The following is a 651-nucleotide window of genomic DNA, read 5'->3' as shown; positions in this document are numbered from 1 at the left end:
CAATGTCAGATTCAATGTCTGACGAGGAATCGGAGCTGATTCGGAGGCCTCCCAAGCCCAGGACTGGCAAAGGAGGAGAGCTGCTGCTACACGAGCTGTCTAGGTTAGTTTCGCAGTGCAGGGCGAACTCGGCCTGGAACTTGCTGAAACCACCTGGGGAGAAAAGCAAAGGGGGAAAAAAAAATGCAACCTGATTTAAGATGGCAAGCCGACTTACTTCCCTGGTGCAACTCCGTCTGCAAAGGGGCATCTGTTTCCCACCCTCTCGAGCCCCGGGAAAAAGAAAAATAATATGTCACACTCTCACGCAGACGGACAAACCTAAAAGAAGGTTTAAGAAAATCGCCCGCTGCGGCGGAGGGCTCAGCACATTCAAGATTAAATTAAAGCTTTGTGCCGCTTCGCCCTGCGGGGACCTCTGGAGAGGTGTCTCGGCGGCAGTTCCTCCTGCCCTCCCCGGCTCATGCCGGGATCCCTGTTAGCCCTGTCCTCCCCACGCTGCTACAACGATTCCAGTCCTCGAGGTCTCTTTAAACAAAGCGAGGACAGAGGTGCTGGGGGGAAGCGGGCAGGGGTTGGTGTCCTCCCGGAGCGTCAGTGTGCAATGCCCGGGGGACGCTGCGGACGCCCCCCCACTCCCTTCCCCGGGCA

General features: G+C 57.1%; 1 protein-coding gene across 1 annotated transcript in view; it reads right to left on the bottom strand.

Moving 5' to 3' along the window:
* Positions 1 to 153, bottom strand: part of LOC104077420 (dual specificity protein phosphatase 6-like) — a gene marked incomplete at its 5' end in the record, with an annotated part of 3378 nt that extends 3225 nt beyond the window's left edge. The window contains 2 exon segments of the mRNA XM_009578656.1: position 1; positions 3 to 153. The exon segment at position 1 is cut by the window's left edge and continues 283 nt beyond it. Of these exon segments, the coding sequence (XP_009576951.1) occupies position 1; positions 3 to 153 (152 nt within the window).
* Positions 154 to 651: the final 498 nt, after the last annotated feature.

This window comes from Fulmarus glacialis, unplaced genomic scaffold (genome assembly GCF_000690835.1).
Source record: "Fulmarus glacialis isolate BGI_N327 unplaced genomic scaffold, ASM69083v1 scaffold3415, whole genome shotgun sequence".
NCBI lineage: Eukaryota > Metazoa > Chordata > Aves > Procellariiformes > Procellariidae > Fulmarus > Fulmarus glacialis.
This window is presented reverse-complemented; position numbering and strand designations above follow the sequence as displayed.